Genomic DNA, 18,423 nt, shown 5'->3' on the forward strand with positions numbered 1-18,423 from the left:
TCAAACTCGTGTCCATTGAGTCGGTGATGCCATCCAACCATCTTATCCTCTGTCGTCCCCATTTCTTCCCACCTTCAATCTTTCCCATCAGGGTTATTTCCGGTGAGTCAGTGCTTCGCATCAGGTGGCCAAAGTATTGGGAATTTCAACTTCAATATTTCAGTCTTTGAGTATGTACTCAAAAATAAGGGTTCTTTATCACAGTAACATTATCATAGCTAACAGAATAAAATGTATTTCTTTAATATCATCAAGTATTAAACCAGTGTTCAAATTGTTTTGATTGGAAAAAAATTTTTCCTTGTTCCAGTTGGAATCCAGCGACAGTCCATATGCTGCAGTTGGTTAATAACTCCCTTAAATTTCTTTTAATCTATATCCAAAATGGATTTTTGAATTTTTGGTAGAAAGCAGAAATATCTTGAGTCATTTACTTGGATAGTAGTCTTACTCACCCATAAGAATTAGAATGTTCCCAGGGGATTAATCTCTCTTCAAGGAAACTGAACCACCCTAGATGGAATGTAATATGTCATCTTCTATGTTTGATTCAGTATCTTGAGGTCTTTTTTTTTTTTTTTTTTTTTTGGATAGAAAGCAAAAATCTCTGCTTATGCTCAGCTATTGTAACTGAAAACCTTAGTTCTTAGTTCAAATGAATGTCAGTGTAAATTGACTTCGTTTATTGAGTGTTTGTACATTTGTTTGGAGTAAGTGTATAGTGGTTAAACTAGCTAAACCACGTATCGTCCCTCCTCTGAGGTGTGATGAATGAGATGTATCCTGGTAACGGGTATCCGTGTGTGTTCTCTAAGCTAGCTGGTGCCTGAGACTAGTAGGGGATGGTGGTCTCAAGGCAGAAAGAGCACAGGTAGATGTGTGAAAGGCAGTGTTTTAAGCATTGAAATAACAGAGACTTCTTTTAAGCCTGGCATAGTCTCTAGTTACCTAACTTTGGTATTTATAAACTTATGTTTAAAGGGACAGCCCACATTATGTTCTTTAATGTTACTACTCATAGTTTTAAAGTTTACTGAGGAGTATATCATTTCACTTAGGAAAATGACTACATTAATTCCTACTTTGAAGATGGAGATGATTTTGGTGCAGACAGTGACGACAACATGGATGAAGCAACCTACTAGCTATGGAATTTCTCAAAAAATATTTTTATGATACAGCTTCTGAACATTTGGACAGACCTATTTTCTATTTTATTTCTGATAAGCGATGAGTAAGTACTTTATTTTTGTTACTGTTTTGTTGGAAAGATACTTGTTATTAAAATATTCAGAACCACTTTGAGTTTACACACTAGTTACCTTACCAGTTAATCTCTGACACTGACATTCCTTCTCAACACCTCTGTCATCCCTCTAAAGTATTCAAGTGGATTTTTTTTTTTTTTTTTATGTTTTGGATTAGTTAGAATGTGCCTAAAGAGTTTCTGCATCTTTTTTAAAAGTTTTTGCATCTTTTAATCCATGTATTCATACTTAAACAAATTATTCTTATTTAACTGCTGATCTTTTCTAAAACTGCTACTAGTCATCATAATGGATTTCTATAATCTGAAAGTTGGTTTAATACTGCACATGGAGCACTTTAGAAACAAAGAAACTTGAAAATAATTTTATTTTTTACTTTTACATGGAATGTTCTGTGCTACTATATTGTGACTACAAAAACCTACCTGAGCTCTTAAAAATGCATATTTTATGAGATTAAAAGTTTTGTGATTGGAAACACACGCACAGGGAGAAATGCCAATCTAATTTTATAACTTACATCTCAAACCAATACAAAGACCTGGGATAAATAAATACATGAATTTGGGGCTAACTTCATACCATCCTATAGATCAATTAATCATCCCACTGTAACAAGTTTATTATCTTTGAGTCATTGGTTAATGAAAAATTAGACTGAGATATTTAATTTTGTACTTGATGAAAATGTGGAGTAAGTTCAAGTTGTATAAATCTCATTGCAGAATGCATGTATGTGTAGTTTTTGAGGTATAGTGGCCTCTGTTACGTTTCATAGGACTCAAACTGTCCAATTGATTTAACAATGCAGAATAAAACTCAGGTCACTTTGAAATTGAGATTAATCTTTCTTGATTCATTTAAAAACTAGCTCCCCTTTTTGTTTGGGGTAGGAGGGAGGATATCTAAAAACTTCAGCTTCTGATGACTTACATATGCCAAAGATTTTCAAGGAAATTCATATTATGTATTTTTTAAATAATTTGTTAACATTACTCACCAAAAGAAATAACTTCTTCCCTCTTGGGAAGATACCACCCATTGCCCTCTGACCTGAGAACCAGAGCTCTAGATTCTGTTTCTACCTGTACTATTAAACTCAGCCTTGAAATTGAGCTTGGTTAGGTTTTCTGTGCCTTAGTTTCTTCACTTGTAAACAATTTTCTATAAAAACTGCTTAAATTCCAACCAAAGTTTACCATATGTGTTCATTCTCTCGCCTTGTGGAAATGATCATTCTTAAATTTGATTCTCACCCTCTAAAAAAATTGTAACTGGCAAAGTGATTGAAAAGTTTTGAGAGACAGACTTATTTTTCTCACAAAAATATATCAAAATTTGATTTTCCCGTCTCATTTTATTGTGGAAAAAAATGTGTATTGTCTTGTGCCATTTTGTAATATGGCTTTCTCAGGAAAAAAAAAAAAGACCACTTTGAATTGTAATATTTCCTCAGATAATTCACTATGGGTGTGAGGGCCATTATTCAGTATTGTGTTGATCCTATGTGATTTCTTAAAGGAGTTTATGAAAAATTTTAGATTATAAATGGAAAACATGAATGAAACACTCTAAAGTAGCAGTCTACTTAAGAGTAGAATTCTCACCTTTCAGTTGTAATGGGCAATAGTCATTTAAGGTTGGTAATTTACATGTTTCTTATTCTCTCAACTCCTTAGTACTACAGCTAAATACTATTTAATTCATACAAATCTTACCTTATTGTTCTGTTTACTTCCTTTTTTATGAATCTGAAGATAACATGTGAATCAGGCAAATACACCAAAGATAGAGGAATCTTTGTTCTGGGCTTTCAGTTTGTTGCCACCATTTTAGTCCTAAGATGATAAAGCAGCTGCTACGGGCGAGGATTGCTGGGGAGGCCCAGCCGTGTCTGTTACGTGCACTGCCTTCCTCCTTGGGAAGATCTCTTCATAAGTTTAAAGTAGACTAATTGTGAGAACAGGCAGGAGGTATTTGCGGCTTGCTTTTAACAGTGGCAATATTATTTGGCTTAAAATCTAAGAAGACTGTGAAGTTATTCTGTAAGAAGGTAAACTTTAGTGCAGAGATTCGCCTCATCCTTGATGGTGAAGTGTCTTTAAATAAAATTTCTGTATATAAGATACAAAACTGTTTTGTTGCTCTAATGCTTATTTTTCTGTATTTGTTTACACATTAAATTCCTGCAAAAAAAAAAATTGTCCTTTTGTTTTATATTAAGATGTTTTATTTTGACCCTACTGAAATATGTGTTTGCGAAAGCTAATTTGTTACTACTTATTTTACCTAGTACAATAACTGTATATTTATTGAGCAGGATGCCAGTATCAGATGTTCTTGAACAAACCACCATCAACAATAAAACTCTTGGTGATTAAAATTAGCTGTAAGAACAAACTAAGAGATTTGAATATTGAGAGAATGCTGACACTCATTGGACCTTGTTAACCTTTCCTTCCCTACTTTCAGATGTACAGTATCATGGCTTTTCTTTAGTATGCTTAATGACTCTGAAGTTAGTACCTTTTCATAAGAAAAATTATAAATACAATTTTAAGATTAAGATGCTTTTAAAAATGAAGAAACCAAGGTTTACACCACAGATTCTCCATTAAATAACTCCAAATAACTGATTTTTACTACTATTTTTAAAAATTAGCGTTTTGAGATGAAAAATGTGTTTCATAATAAAATTTAGATGTAAATAGAGTATATTATTACATGACCAATCTATAATCTCCATGCCTCGTAAGGCCTTTTTCATTGCAAATAACGTTCATCTGAAATTTGTTTTCATTTCCTTTCACTTATGTTCTATAAGTCATCCAGTGTATTTTTGTTTCAATATAAGGGAGAATCTGAATTGGTAAATCTTTGGCAATTCAGTCTATCTTACATAGTATCTCTTTTATCAAATAGAGGAGGAGAATAGATTTGCTTTATTCAATTCAATTAACCGGCTTCCATTTTTTTATTGAATAATAAAATAGAAACTTTATTACATTTTGTATATCTTTTAAAATATGAAAAATAAGGGGCAGAAAGTTTTAAAACCCAGTTTTACAGATGTACATGCTAACATAATATTCTACAATTTCATGCTGCATTTGTATAAAATACGTTATACAAAAATTTTATATAATTTGCATACATAAAATAATTAAAGCATTCAGATTTCTGTGATCTAACAGTGCAATATGCACATACTTGGAAGAAAAATACTGATTTCCTGAGCAACGTAATTCAAAATAAGAATGATTCCCATCATGTACCGTTTAAATACAGACTTCCCAAAACTCCACCTTTACTCTCTAACACTCTGACTGGATCCTGTTTCATGGTATTTCTAAAACCTAATTAATTGTATTCTTCATATTCCAAGTAGATAATTTTAGTAAAACTAATGACTAAATAATGGTTCATTTAAAGAACTCTTCAGGCCATTGAACAAGTAGGGTTCAGAAAAAGACAAGCTTTAAAAAACAAGTTTTCAAAGTTAACATTACTGTCTTCTAATTCCTAATGACTCTATAACTGATCTTAATATATCTTTTAAGGACACAAAGCCTATAATTTTCTAGGAATAGGATGGCAAAAATTATTTAAATACCATCCATTGTTTGAAACAAGTTTAACCATTTGTACCCAAACTTTAAGAAAGAACTGCCCTTTTTAAAAATAAGCAGTTTTTCTTAAATACTTGCAACTCCAACATTTTAAGTGAACCAAATGCAGTGATTCACAGTTGTTACTTTTACATCTGTATGTATATACGTGTGTGTGTGTATATATCTTCTAATGTAAAGTCTCAAAGTAAATTCAAATAAGGGTTTCAACACAAAAGCCACAATATCAAATGATAACTTTTCTTGTTTTATTAAGTTTTACAAAGTAATCTGCATTTACTACAAATTTTGTAGTACTACTTAGTACTTTTTAAAAGTTAAAATTATTGTATCTATTAAATGCTTAGGAAATTGTTTTAACAAATGACAAGGATTAAAATCTAGAATTCTATATATATAACATATAGAATTCTCTCTATATTTAACATATATATAGAATTATAATGAATTCAAACTATATTCAATCAAGTAAAAAACATATAATTCAAACGTAAGGACAAAGGAAACTGCCTGACTATGCCATAAGGATATGCTACACTTCCTTCAAGGAACAGGACACTCTGCAAGACAGAAAATGTTTTTAACCAACACAGTACACCTACTTTTTAAAATGTTAATGATTTTGGAAATCAGACTTCTCTTTGTCAATTTCCAAGTATCACAAACAAAAAGGAATCCTTGACACTCTGAAATTTCATCAATTTGATGTAAACAAAAGTTCTTCAAAGGCCATCTAGCCCCTTCTATCCTAAAATAATCTTTATTTTCTTCCCTAAAACTTGATTTTCAGCAGACTGAATAAATACAATGTAAACTGACCAAGTTAACACTGAGCATAAATTAGAAAGATGCCCAAGGCACATTAAAACAATTTTTTAAATCTCAAACTAATAGAGTCGCTCAAAAAATCAATTTGTACAGACTTCCATATTAACACTTTTTGGTAATTGTCTAAGGCCCTCTGATGTATGGAAGGGCGTTAAATGTTTGACTTCTTTGTCCCATCTTTCTGACACGTTGCTCCTGAAAGTACATTAAGCCTCATGTGTGTGTATATATATATATATTTATTTATTTATTTGTTCACCTCACTTTGTATCCAGATTGAAATCTGAAATATAGAACAATTGGTCAAAAAGCTTAAACATTAAAAGTTAGGAAATAATGCCCAGAAAATGAGGTGTTATTATGTATCTTAAGGTGCATACTTTATTATACACAAAACAGGCAAGCCAGACTCCACCAAATCTTACTTCTAATGAATTATTTTGATAACATTTTAAAAACACATACTTTTAGAAATTAAATGATGGAATCCATATGCAAATGCTTATTTAGCCAGAGTCTGTCTGATCCACAGTAGATTTTTAAATGTGGCCCTATAAACCCCTTCCTTCTGACCAAACCATACACCTCTGGCCCCTGCTCCCCAATGTGATGCTCTAGTCCAGGGAAAAAGGATCTAAGTTGAACATTTCCTCTTTGAAAAACTCTAGAGGCTAAGGGATCAATAAAGCAATATGTCTGTTACTGCTAATGCTAACAGTCTCTCTACCCCTGCTTTTCTGCAACAGACCTCAGAGACAGACAATGAAAATGTTTTCGTCCCATTAACTTGTGCTTGATATGTGAAGGTGGAGGCTAATTTTATACAGCCTATGTTATGAATCCTATTGGACTATCTGAAACAATGCTTAATTCTAAAAATTATATAAGGCATTAAATGTAATTAAGGCATGTTACTACATGTAATACAGCAACAACTTATCACAGCATGTAAGGAAATATTTCCTAAATAATGGTAATCTTTACATGTGTAACACTTTCATTATAGAACAACAAAAGTGCTTTCAAATATCAGAGGCAAATATAATTACTTAAAAAACAGAAGCAGTGGCAGCATTCTTTAAGAGATAAAGATAAACTTTACATCCTGACATAATCCAGTGTTCTAGTGACCAAATGGCAACTTCCCAACAGTAACACATTATTTGGGGGGTTTAATGATATATCTTACCCTCTATTACAGACATTATAGATAACTTTCCCATTTCTGTTCTATTTATGCTTTCATAGCGGATGAACTAAATGTGTTTTTTTTTAATTTCAAAATAGAATTTTAAGTGCTATCAAATAATTTTAGAATCAGACTTTCTTGCAACTGAACATCTTGATGGTTCACAGTGTTAAAATTTTCCTCAGTTGCAGACATCTGATGCTATCATTATTTGCTTAAATTTATTACTAACAACCTCAAAACAAAAATACTTAAAAAATAAAATTTAAACATAACCAGTCTTGACTAAGAAAAATGATGCATTTTTCAAGAACTTCCTAAGACAATTCATTTCTGCTTTAAGCATTGATACAACAGATACACAGATTCACTTTCAATATCAACAACTAGCAACTGTAGGGATTTTATACTCAACCCATTTGTAAGTGGCTCCAAATAACAACAAAAGGTGAAAAACAAAGCATCTTCAGTCTCTCCAAATTCTGCCTTTGAAGTGGTTACTGACTAACTGATTCACCACATTCCAAATGCACATGTGATTGGAACACTGTAACTGTGAACCAACTGCTATGTTTTGTTAAGCAGCAGGTAACTGAGAATCTTGACTATATAGTTTATGATCATCTTGTGCACCAAAGGGCAGTCCTTTAGTTGGAGCAATTCCATTTTCCATTTCTCTCTGCTGTGATGGGGGCGTGACTCCTGAATGCAAATGTGAAGAATCCACTGTTGAATGGTGACTGACATCCACCTTAGCTAAAATTTCATAATACAGCAAATAAAACACTGGTGTAATTATGCCTACTATCAACATTATCACTACAGCTGTCCACCACCCTATTCCCCAGTCTGCTCCATAGTAAGGATCCTTCCGTTGAATGTTTTTGTTATCAGGTTCAAAACGGACCTGTTGTGCTGTCAAGGCAGACACCACCTCATTAAGGTTCTCTCTTTTGGTGTCTGTACATTTTACTATTTGTTCGATGTCTCGGTCTACTTCTTTTAGAAAGCTACCAGCTGACTCAGTGGAAGAAAGAGACTCATTAGCTGACAAAACTTCCTGTTGTTCTGGAAGGTATTGAACAGTAGAAGGACGTGAAGCCTGTCTTCCTTTTGGAGGATAAAGTGTTTCAGTCAATGAACTAAACTTTTTTACTGGAATTTTGATAGACCTAAGGGCAAAAAAGTCTTGGTCACTGATGAGATTGTTAACCCTCTTGATATCTGCTACCTGTAAAGAAAAAAAAAAGCAACATTCAACTAAATTCTGAATCAAAATAAAAGTAGTAACAATTCATTCACCTGTTACTTTTAGAGGGGGAAAAATGAGCTTAATATTAGAAGTATTGAGTTATCACATCCAGAGAGATTTTATTTGTGGATAACAGTTCTACACCACTCTTGATCTACCAGTCTTAAGAAATCACCAGTTATATTCTACTATCACCCCATATATTGTTAACACTAATTCTAGTTATTTAAATAGATTCTAGGATCTTCTGATATTTCTCTTTGTACCTCATGTACAAATATCACACTTCTGATGCCTGTAAACAATTTGTGAAGGAGGGATTACAGACTTAAGTTCTTTCTTCTTGTGTGGCAGTTAGAGCATAGGCAAATGTCAACCTAACCCAAAAAAAGTACCACATTTTATCAAAACTAAGATGCCATCCACTCTTAGGTTGTCCCATTATTTTATGTATCATAAGGGTAAAAAAAAACCCACCAAATATTGAAGATGCCACCATTCTGATTTAAAGATGTTAAAATATTTTATTTTTAAAAATACACGTTGGAATTAATAAAATGATAATTTATCTCCTTCACTTGTTTTCTGAAAGCCATTTCCCCCCAAACTTCTTGCTGTAAATGCATTATTCAGCTCCTCCCAAGATCAGTCATTTTTAAAGGCTTTCCTTGTATATTTTATATAGTCCTCAACTTGTCTATATATCCTATCCACCTGCCAACAATGCCAAGAGTAAGGGAGTATTTCTCAGGCTACCAATTACTATGCCAGGTTCTCCAACTACCTTTAAATTATTAGTCCATCAAAGCTGTAAACTAAGCCCTGATCATTTATCACCTGATTGATGTCAGAGAGGTTAAAGTGAATCTAGGATAAAACTTAGGTTTCTGACATGGCCAACAATGGGTAATCACGTCCCTCATTAAGATATGGAACACTGTAGAGGGGTAAGAGAGAATGAACACAGATTTCACACATATTGACTTTGACGTGCCTGAAATATGAAAGTGGAGGGTGTGCAAAAGGCAGTTAGAGATGAATGTCTGAAATTCAGAAGAATGAACCCAGCTAAAGAGAGAGATTTGTGGATTACCAGCAGAAATGGTCACTGACGTCACAAGAGTAGATTCGCTAGAAAAAGGTACCAGGAAAGATCCCTGAGGAATGCCAACATGTGAGGTGCACGCTGAGTAAGAGAAAGCCACAAAGGAGACTGAGCAACAGTAGCCAGGAAAGCACTATATGATAGTGGTTACAAGCACAGGCTACCTGGGTTTGAAGCATGACCATGACACTGTCTAGCTGTATGATTTGGGGCAGGTGGTTTAACCTCTCTGCAAATCAGTTTCACGTATGTAAAATGACCGTAATACTACTACCTACCACATACGGTTACTGTGAAGATTATTAAAACGTCCAAAGAACACCTACAGCAGTGAAACACATATATTATGCAAGTATTAGCTGATATTAGGAGAAGACAATGGCACCCCACTCCAGTACTGTTGCCTGGAAAATCCCATGGACGGAGGAGCCTGGTAGGCTGCAGTCCATGGAGTCACTAGGAGTTGGACACGACTGAGCGACTTCACTTTCGCTTTTCCCTTTCATGCATTAGAGAAGGAAATGGCAGCCCACTCCAGTGTTCTTGCCTGGAGAGTCCCAGAGATGGAGGAACCCAGTGGGCTGCTGCCTATGGGGTCGCACAGAGTCGGACACGACTGAAGCAACTTAGCAGCAGCAGCAGCTATTAAACTTTAATAGTAAGAAAATCAGAAACCTGCAGAATTCAGGTTGTCAAACGGTTTTAAGCAGCAGCAGTGACCTGGATTAATTGCATATTACTGATCCAGTGTAATGCAGAATGAGAAAAAGTGAATTCCTTTGAAGTGTATGTGTGGAAGGAAAAGAGAAGAGACGACAGTGGAATGTTAAAGGGTGCTTCGTCATTTTACTACCTTAGGAATCTTAACACAAGTGAGGATTCACTGAAAGCCTGACCCTATTCTCTGAATGCTCCTTTGTTTGGTATTGTATATTCCAACTAATAACTACTCAGCAATCTTTCTGAACCATGCTTCCAAGATTTAGCCTCTGCCTCTCTAAATATCCCTATAATGTTTTCTCTGTTATGCTAACTTCCTTGGTTACATTTAGGATTCCAACCCTGAACTTTTTGTTCCTCTTATCACTGTTTTATACAGGCATATTTTAATAATTCCTAAGGTTGAATATTTATAAGCAGAATATGGCACTAATTTCCGTAATTTTTAAATGATAAATCCTTTTTATAAGATTAATCTTTTCTTCCCACTAGTTGAGCTCTGTCAAACAGCACTGTTTACCTCCCTCACTCCACTTTATCAATTTTCCCATTACTATGGCCAAGGCCATCTTCTCTGTTAAGCTAAATGCCTTTCATCACTCTGCATTTAATTAAGGAAACAGCAGACACATCCTGTGATTGCCCCCCCCCCAGTACATTTTCTATCAGCTTCTTCTCTACCCTTTCTATAAATATTTTAGCCCACACACTTACATTCATTGGATATTCCAATAACCTCTTTCTTAGATTCCCTCTAATTCACCAGCAGGTTCTCCCTGCCCACCCTCCCCACCGCCCCACCCCCGTTTTGCAGCACTCTCTAAAACTTTAAAATGATGCTCTCTTACTATATATCAAACTTTTCCTCGGTTATCTTCAAGCACTCTATCCTAGTCTGTGTCACTCATTTCTGAAACACCTAATAAACCTCCTCTGAAGTCTACTTTATTTCCTCCTTGATATCTTTTCTACTTCACTGTCGTATGTCTGAAATGCTTTGTCCTTTTCAAAACCTCACTGATTAAAAATATAACCTATTTTTGAATCATTTAGATGGCATTTCAAATTTCTCTTTTTCTAAGAAAACTTTCTAGGCTCTAGAAAACTACTGTCTTTCTCTAATAAAGCTACTAGATCACACTCTTCTCTTGGATCTCCAGCTTGATATTTTTAGCCTTGCCCCAATCTTAGAGGTCTATTATTTTCCATTAACAACCTTCTGAGGTTTATTTCTCCACGGTCTTATTTCGCTACAGAATACATATTAACAATTTTATCTGCATTAAAGAATAAAATCCTTTTCTAACAATAAATAATGTTCCCATACATGAACAAATCACAAAAAAACCCCAAACCCAGCTTTTCTTACTCCATCAAGAAATGCATTTCAATAAAATATTTTATTAATTAAAATGTATATTTGTTTTGATCAATCATAAATAACTGCAGTACTTATAAAAAATAACACATAGAACCTCATGGTTATAGGAAACTTTATAAAATTAAATTTAAATATATATATAAATTTATCAATATATGTGTGTTTCTACTGCAGGGAACTGACAGGTAACCAATAAAAGGTTTTCAAGCATAAATATATTTTACAGTATGAAAGATTTTGAGGGGGAGAATGAAAATATTAATCAAGGAGAAAAAGGAATATATAAAATTTCATGCTACTAAAAAGAGAGCTCATATATATTTTAAATGAATGATTTTAGGTAGCAAATCCTGGTGGTATTTAGAATTCCATGCATACATTTAAAGAATATTCTAATAGTCTTATTTTTAAATATCAATATTGACAACATTCTGGAAATTAAATTCTTTGTGACAATTTTAAGTTAAGATGTATTTAAGATGTTCACTTTAAAATGTGCAAGGTGTTACCTAGTACATACATTTCAAAATTCTTTTGGGAGCATAAGAATAAAAACTTTGATAACAAAAGATTTGAATGTATTTACATGAAAACAGATTCCATGCTATGGATGCAAGATGGACATGACACAGATATAAAATGAATTTAAACAAAGCTTAATACCTAGTAAAATAAAAAATATACCTTTCCTCTATAAATCCCTTATGAGAATCTATTTCACAGAAACAAAGGTATTAGTAGTGACAACATTCACTGCCCAATGCAAAACATGGAGGAAATCCTGACTACCCATGAATAAGAGAACAATTTAATAATTGTGGTATATCCATACTATGGAACATCGTAAGCTATATAACATAGTGAGTTAGACCTATATGGCTATGAGGGATGTCCATGATATACTAAGAAATGAAAAAGTCAGAGGCAACTTTCACAGTAACACGGATAATATAAACCAATTTGAAAAACATCACCACATACATATACATCTCCCCCCAGAAAAGGTTTGGAAAGAAATACACCAGTGTGTGTTATCTTAGGAAATTGGGACAGGAAAAAAATTTTCCTCATATATTTCTACATTCTCTTACAACCTAAATAAGGAGAAAAATAAATACATTTCAGTGTTTTCAATCTGAAAACAGAATCATGATTTAGAAATAAACAATTCAAGTGTTCACTTAAAATTTAAGAAGTTAACATCCACCAACAGGATAAGAGATTTCTGTGGAAAGAGGAAAAAAAGGCGGGGGGTGGGGGGGGGGGGTGGTGAAGGAACAAAGATGAAAGGGCACGGACTTTACTTCAACTTGTACTGTGAACAAATAATGTAATTGGGGCTGCGTTATGCAAAATCAGGTTAAAACTTACCGTACAACAGTATTGAAGGGCTATAGCATTTAAAGTGTCTCCTTCCTGTATATCTTTTGTTAACACTATAATGTCATCAAGTCTATCTTTTGATGTACTTCTTCGGATTTTTTCTTTTCCTCGGGATCGAAGCTCATACACTTCAGCATCTTCCTCCAGCATATCACTGTCTGTACAATTTCCAAATGCATGTACTTGAGCACTTGAATGAATTCCTGGAAGAGGAAAACTACGATTCTGATGCCTCCCTGCCATGTCCAAATCTGGTGGGGAAAGAAGGCAGAGAAAACTTTGGAATGTAGCTGATCCATTTGACTGATTTACATAAATCTTATATTCAAGACACTCTATATTTTGTGTTTTAAAGAATGGTTTGAGTTATTTAAAAACTTAGGTTCAAGTTTTGTAGCTGTTGAAGAACAATGAGCATATCTGGCAATGGAGACAATGGGATGGGAGGAAGAGGTAATCCATTCTTTTAGACCATATGTCACACAACGTGATGCTTACATTTTAATAAGGGCAAATTGCTATATTATTTCAGGTCAAAAAATTAAGTTTCCCCATTCTGAGTATGTGAAGAAGATATAAAAAATATATAAAAATAATTTTAAGATCACACATCTTAAAAACGTGTGATCATATATATAATTTATAGATCTGATGGAATCAAAAAAGTATATATAGTTTTTACATATATACACACAAGACTTTTATAAACCCCAAACTTTCTGAGTTGTCCTGAGTTTTAAGTTCCATGAGATTGAACTATCTTTTGGACTCTCTTCCCACTTCCCTGGATCAGGCTGATTTCACTATTTATATTCAGTACCATATGTGCCATCTACACAGGTCATGATTTTGCTCTCAACCAGGAATTTTTCTTCCCACCAGAGATTTTTCTTCCCTGGCAGCTTTTCATCAAACTTTTAGCTTACCAAAGCCCCCATGAAACTCAATTTATGGTCCACAGAGACTGTGAACAGATTTTAAGACACTATATTAATTTCTACTTCAGAAAAGACATTTTAAGACTGAGATGAGAGCTGACTTAAGTGTACTCACTCACAACTCACTTTCATCAAGCTGACCTATTCTCATTATAAAAAAGTGGGATAAGTTCTCCAACGGGAGGGGCATTCGGTGCTACGCGTTCCAAATGGATGACTTTGACACAGGGGTGCCACGATGTATGGCAATGCTATCTGCGTCATCAACCACTCCTGTGAACCCAACTGCTTTCCCCAGTCATCCACGTGGAGGGCTGGGGCACGTCGTCATTTTACCTACCCTGCATTGCCTCTCGCATGGTGAGGAGCTCACGTACGACTACAGGCTCATCACTGACAATGCCAGCAACAAGATGCCCTGTAACTGTGGTACCTAGTGCTGCTGAAGTGGTGGCCACCTGCCACAACCCCTGTGGCCAACTTGGCCCTAGCCTGGGGACTTGCTCATCCCGCCCAGAGCATCTCACCCCACCATCATGTTCAGGCTGGATGTGGGCATGCAGGTAGCAAGGGCGCTGCCTCCCCACCTCCAGGCCACCCAGCAATTACCCCCTTCCTGCCCTGGGGCCCCAGAATACAGACACTGCACAAAGGTTTCTAAATCCCTTCATACCTCTGTCAGGAGAGTGGGATCCCAGGTGGCAACCAGGCCCTCCCCCACCAAAGTCTATCAGTGTTAAAAACAAAAAAGAACATAAAAAACCAATTCCACGCTCACAGTTTTAGTTTATAGTAATTTTTCACATAAGGAAGGATAGGTTATTTTCAATAATTGTGAAAGAGAGTAGAGAAGTAGTAAAAGGAATTGGGAAGGTAAAATACTTAGGGCTTAACGATGTGGCTCAGATACGAAGAAAAGAAATTACTTAAAGGTCACACCAAGATTTCTGATTTGTGTCCCTGAGTAAACACTGATGCCATTCTCTTAAGATTTGAAACACTGGAAGAGCATGGTGAGAGTGGGTGACTTTGATTATAAATTCCTTTAAGACAACCAAAAAGAATGTCAAATAGTCAAGTGGACTATGTAGTCAAATTCAGAAAGGTCTGGGTGACATAATTTCATGACTCGTCTGCACACAGGTGGAAACTGAAGCTGTACGGATGAGATTACCTAGAGAGAGAGCGCACAGAATAAGAAAAGTGGGTCCAATGCGGACCCTTGGAGAACTGCTACATTTATATCTAGATGAAGGAAGATCACCCTGCAAAGATGGAAAAGAAGTAATCAGAGGAGGAGGAAATCATGAACATGCTGAGCAATGAAAGCCAAGACTAAATGATTTCCCAAAGGCAGTTGTGAATACTATGGACAAGCACCAGGTGGAAAAGAAAAAAAATCAGAAAAGACCAACTCCAAAAGTCTGAATTTGTGATATACACAACAGATCACCTACTATGTTGGGACATACTTAGAAAAATCTGGAAACTATTTCATATCATTGAATCCAACCCCAGAAAATCAGTTTCTGACCCTGCTCTGTGGCAACACAGTAATGCTTTAAAAATTCAAAAGTTTCTACTCAATAAGTAACTAATAGCTACATATTAAGTTGATAATTTCACCTGTTCCCCAAAAGCTACAATATTTACTACCATAAACTGGAACTCCTAACTCAGCAGCCACCAAACTGAAGAAAGCTACCCACGTTTTACATCTCAAAAGCGGTTTTAAAATCACATCTATTCCTTCAAGGAATTCTAACAAGTGACAACTCTAACAAGCTTAAAGATGAAACTTGTTTTAATATCGTAATAAATTAAGGATGCTTTACTTTTATTTTGTTCTCAAAGAAGTTGAAAGAGTATCTCACCTTCACCTAAAACAGATAATTTTATTTCCACTTATTTAACAGTCTTTCAATACTGTCTTTAATCTAGGAAATATCTGTGAATACTGTGTATTCCTAAGCAAAATTTTATACATATGCACACTTTTCTGGGGATAATATTTATTGTTTTCATAGTCTCAAAAAGTTGTACAACTTATGAACCACTTAATATACAGCAATTTACACTTGGCTATACTAACTCAGTTATGCTGCCAACTTAAGACTTCTTCTCCTGATAATTTGTTCTTAGAACCCCAAAGTGGCTTAGTACCGCTGAAATTCACTGAGCAAGGCCCCAAACCATTTTAGATACTGATATCAGTGTCTCTCCATAATATGCACTACACAGGTGGCGCCAGTGGCAAAGAACCTGTCTGCCAACGCCGAAGACCTAAGAGATGCAGGTTCGATCCATTTGGTCGGGAAGATCCCCTGGAGGAGGGCATGGCAACCCACTCTGGTATTCTTGCCTGGAGAATCCCAGGCACAGAGGAGCCTGGTGGGCTACAGTCCACAGGGTCGCAGAGAGTCGGACTCAACTGAAGCCACTTAGCAGAAGCAACTCCATGATACACTGCGAAACAATGTATGTGTCTCACGATCTCCACTCCCCGTGTACTGAAAAAACGCAGGCAGTAGAATACCACAAACTGGATAGCTTGTCTCTGAATAATCAAGAGTTGGTTGTGTCCCTAATTGACATGAAAAGCTAGACTCTGGCCCTGGCATGTAATTATCTGAGCCAACTATATAAAAGATTACAAAGTACACAGTAGTGAAGTCATCTGGCTCAATTTGCTCCACCTGTTACAGTTCTCTCAAGGCAGGACAGAAAGCACAAATGCCTCCTTCAGAAAACTGAAACAAACCTGCATGCTACGTAGATTACAAGAACTGGCAAAAAAAGTAACCCAATGGACCCCGTGTTAAAGCACTCATCAGCTCACTCGGTAAGTGAAAATTATTTCCCCAATGCCTGCGTGCTCTATAAATGCTGTTGGGTGTTTTCGCTTTGACATTCCTTAAGCAAGCAGCAATAAAAGGGCCACAGGTCACAAGCTACTTCAGCACTGGGACAGTATCAGAGAGACTGTTTTCTCAGGGTCAATCGAGTTTCTAAAAACTTAACTTCCCTCCTCCTCCTCTCCACACATCTAGTTCTTTTTTCTTTCTCTACACCTAGCGAAGATTAAACCTCAGATCCCTATGTTGTCATCGCACTTGGGACGATGTGGACCAGATGCTGTCAACGAATATTCAACACAAACACGAGGTTGTGGGAGAAAGGTGTCTAGTTGGGAAATCCGCTGCTCCGGGATTCGGGCAGGGAGAAGCCTTTCCTCTGAGCCTCAGTTTCCCCGAGAGTGTAACAAGGGGCTTTGGTGGAGCTGGTCTCGAAGGTCTCCGCTGCCTCGAAGTCTCTTCCAAGCGGTGCCGGGGTCCAAGCCCCCGACAGTCGGCCCGCCACATCTGCGGCCGCTGGGTCCGCGCCGCCTCCAGCGAAGGTGCAGCCGGGGCCCCAACGCCGCCGGCCGGACCCGGCCACCCCTTACCCCCGCACCCACCTCTGGCCGCCATCTTTACCTGTCCCGTTAGCAGGGGGCACTCAACGAGGAGACCGCCACCAGGTCCGCCGCCGCCGTCCCGGGCCAGTTCATGGCCGAGCCTCCGTCTCTGACTGGCCCTGTCTTCCACCGTCGTCGCCGCTGCCGCCGCCGCCGCCACCACCACCAACACCAACGTCTCCGCCTTTCGTGCCGTGCGCCGCCGCCACGTCCGCAAACCTGCCGTGCGTCATCGCGTCAAGTGGGCGGAGGTGGGATGGGACCGGGAGGAGGCGGAGGGCGGGGGCGCGAGGGCGAGCCCAAGAACCCGGGACTCCCTAACTACAAGCCGCCGCGGGCGCGCAGGCGCAGGGATTCCGCCGCAGCCCGGAAGTCGGGTGCGGGTTCCAGCCCCGCCCCTGACTCCTCCCCTTTGGCCCCGCCCCTTCATTTGCCCCAGTACATAAAAGCTTCGGGGCCAAATCCGCAGTCTAATCCAGCTATTTGGGCGGACTTCGTGTGGTCGTCTGTTTCTTTCGCGCAGTGTAGGCAAAGGCCGGCTGGAAAACACTGAAGGGGTGGGGGAGGTACTGAGGGTTTGTGAGGGTTTGTCCGGGGCTGCTGTGCATTTCCTCTTTGCCTCTGAAGGTTTCTGTGATGTGGGGAAGGACGCCCCAAAGCATAGTATTGACATCCATATTTTAAATTATTCCGTGCTTCTTGCTCTTCGAACTGAATCCTCTCGACTCCTGCAGAAAAGACAAAGTACTGGAGGAAAAAAAACCCTTGGGCGGCGGCGGACAATTGTTTCAGCCTTTATATTCTTAGATGAGGAAAGTGAGCCACCTAGAGTTAGGCCCCAGAAAATGTTTGCCCTCGAGCCCGGGGTTTTCAGGCCTCCTTTTCTCAATGAGACAAGGCTGTTTACAAATGGTAACTTAATTTGTTTGGAAAATTAACTGAAAGCCTACCACGTTTGTTTTGGAGGCAATAAGATTTTAATTTGTTAAATGACAAACTCGTGACATCATACATGGTGCTTCTCAGAAGTTTACTGAATGAGTGTAATAACGTAATAAATTGAATTTATGTAAATAAGTGTAAAGCGTTTTTGATGATGTGCGTAATGTCTTCCAGTGTTGACGTTAGACTTTACACTTTGACGACCAGCCTGTTCTTATGACAATATGCATTTTAGACCCAAACAGGCAGGGTGCAGTGTACTTCTTTGAGGAATGTCTGAATATTTATGCATCATGAAGTCTTTGAAGCTTTGTTTTAGATTATTTTCAAA

At 37.1% G+C, this 18,423-nt stretch overlaps 2 protein-coding genes across 8 annotated transcripts in view; one reads left to right on the forward strand and one right to left on the reverse strand.

The window, feature by feature from the left end:
• Positions 1 to 3,469, forward strand: part of POLR3G (RNA polymerase III subunit G) — a 46,996-nt gene extending 43,527 nt beyond the window's left edge. For all 7 annotated transcript variants that reach the window (XM_061151992.1, XM_061151991.1, XM_061151994.1 and 4 more), the window contains one exon: positions 1,059 to 3,469. In XM_061151992.1, coding sequence (XP_061007975.1) covers positions 1,059 to 1,176 — 118 coding nt within the window. In that variant the 3' untranslated portion in view covers positions 1,177 to 3,469. The remainder of the gene's footprint in view (positions 1 to 1,058) is intronic.
• A 754-nt stretch (positions 3,470 to 4,223) lies between these two features.
• On the reverse strand, positions 4,224 to 17,328 carry LYSMD3 (LysM domain containing 3). Its single transcript, XM_061151998.1, has 3 exons — positions 17,170 to 17,328; positions 12,744 to 13,006; positions 4,224 to 8,145 (listed from the first exon to the last, which is right to left on the reverse strand). The coding sequence occupies exons 2-3, from the start codon at positions 12,996 to 12,998 to the stop codon at positions 7,492 to 7,494; spliced, it is 909 nt and encodes a 302-aa protein (XP_061007981.1). The 5' UTR covers positions 12,999 to 13,006; positions 17,170 to 17,328; the 3' UTR covers positions 4,224 to 7,491.
• Positions 17,329 to 18,423: the final 1,095 nt, after the last annotated feature.

Source organism: Dama dama, chromosome 9, assembly GCF_033118175.1.
Source record: "Dama dama isolate Ldn47 chromosome 9, ASM3311817v1, whole genome shotgun sequence".
Classification (NCBI taxonomy): domain Eukaryota; kingdom Metazoa; phylum Chordata; class Mammalia; order Artiodactyla; family Cervidae; genus Dama; species Dama dama.